Source organism: Sinocyclocheilus grahami, unplaced genomic scaffold (assembly GCF_001515645.1).
Source record: "Sinocyclocheilus grahami isolate Dianchi unplaced genomic scaffold, SAMN03320097.WGS_v1.1 scaffold1663.1, whole genome shotgun sequence".
Taxonomy (NCBI): Eukaryota; Metazoa; Chordata; class Actinopteri; order Cypriniformes; family Cyprinidae; genus Sinocyclocheilus; species Sinocyclocheilus grahami.
The window spans coordinates 15,186-16,857 of NW_015506842.1; the positions used below are offsets into that span (position 1 = coordinate 15,186).

The window sequence follows — 1,672 nt, forward strand, 5'->3', positions numbered from 1 at the left end:
TTCAATATACTTTAAATTTACTTAATCATAAACCATTTGAGATAAAGGAAACATTTACCAGACATATCCAGTAGAGATGGATACATATTACTTTTCTGAAACACTTAAACTATTCTACACCGTCCCCATGATTTCAGAGAAAGAGCATACCAGAGTAAAGTTATTTCTCTTATGCTCTGGAGCCTAAGGGTTGATAGCCATGATTCAAATACATAATTTACATTTGTAGATTAATCTGAATTATAATATTTCACAAGATGAGAACTCACCGAATAAAACTCTAACAGCTGACAAAATATAAAGTAAGAATGTAATGCTTCAAACAGGATCTGGAGTATAAAGTGGCTCTAGATGTCATGCAGTCTATGCCTTGATATAGTAGAGGCCCAGTACCAAGGTATTCAGTGTAGAAATCGTAGAGTTGCCACTGATGTCACTTCCTGCAATAGGAGGCAGGTGGGGGGTGGGGAGGGCAGGATTTCAGAGAGTCTCCTGCTGGACCGCAATGTCCGATCCGTGCCTAGAAGTGAGGGTTAAGAGTTCGGCTTTGGCTGTAGCTTTAACTGGTGACAGCAAGAGAGATTAGTGCTGAGATTTGAGGGTCTTTCATTGAGCCCACCTTCAGCACTGAGAGAACTCTTTCTGTAGACGTCAACAGCACTAGACCCGCCAGACGAGTCTTCCTAGCAGGCAAAGTCTTCGAACACTCGGTGGTGCTGATGGTGATTTGGGAGGATGGTGTTAGCATAAGCTCCCTCTGAGTGGCTCCGGCTCATCTCACCAGAATCCTGACAGGAACAGAGAATGTCAGACGGGATTCTGCAAGGATACTTCAACTCCTACATCTTACACACTGTTTGGTTGGGAAATAAAACGCCTCTTATGACTAAGGCTGTGACTCATTGTTTAATCTGTGTTGTGATAATGTGAAAATCCACTCGAGGCTGAGTGTTACAGTGGTTTATCCCATTTAACCATGGTAAACTCGAGTGGCTTATTGTATCTATAAAATGGTGGAAACAGTATCATGATTAAAGACACCATTAATTTTTTAACTAATAATATCATAATGTAAAGTATTCCACCATGTAGTCTCATATATTCATATATAAGCTGTTTATGTGAAATAAAATTGCTGTCAGTAATTTAAGCTGCTTCCTATCGGACTGAAATGGACAATCTGTTTAAGTCCATGAATCCTTGAAGTGTGCAAGGAAAATTTCAGAAAAAAAGTATACACTATTGTTTTTTTTTTTTTAAAGAAATTAAAACATTGTTTAAATAAAGTTTCTTTTAAACTGTTTCATTCATTAAAGAATCCTGGAAAAAGTATAAAAATATGCAGTTTTACAACTCTTTTCAACATTGACAATAACCAGAATGTTTCTTGAGCAGCAAATCAGCATATTCAAATGATTTCTGAATAAAACAATGAGACACTGAAGACTGGAGTAATGTGGCTGCTGAAAATTCAGCTTTGCCATCACAGGAATAAATGACATTTTAAAATTCATTCAAATAGAAAACAGGCATTTGAAATTGTAATAATATATCACAATATCACAATAAATGCAGTCTTGGTAAGCATGAAGAGACTTCTTTTAAAACATAAAAAAATCTTACAAACTCCAAACTTTTGAGTGTGTGTGTGTGGGGGGGGGGGGGGGGGGGG

General features: G+C 37.4%; 1 protein-coding gene across 1 annotated transcript in view; it reads right to left on the minus strand.

Annotated features, from left to right (window-relative positions):
* The window catches only part of LOC107571863 (acid-sensing ion channel 4-like), an 87,410-nt gene continuing 85,738 nt past the window's right edge, over positions 1-1,672 (minus strand). Inside the window, exon 11 of the mRNA XM_016258246.1 lies at positions 1-788. Within this exon, the coding sequence (XP_016113732.1) occupies positions 684-788 (105 nt within the window). The 3' untranslated portion in view covers positions 1-683. The remainder of the gene's footprint in view (positions 789-1,672) is intronic.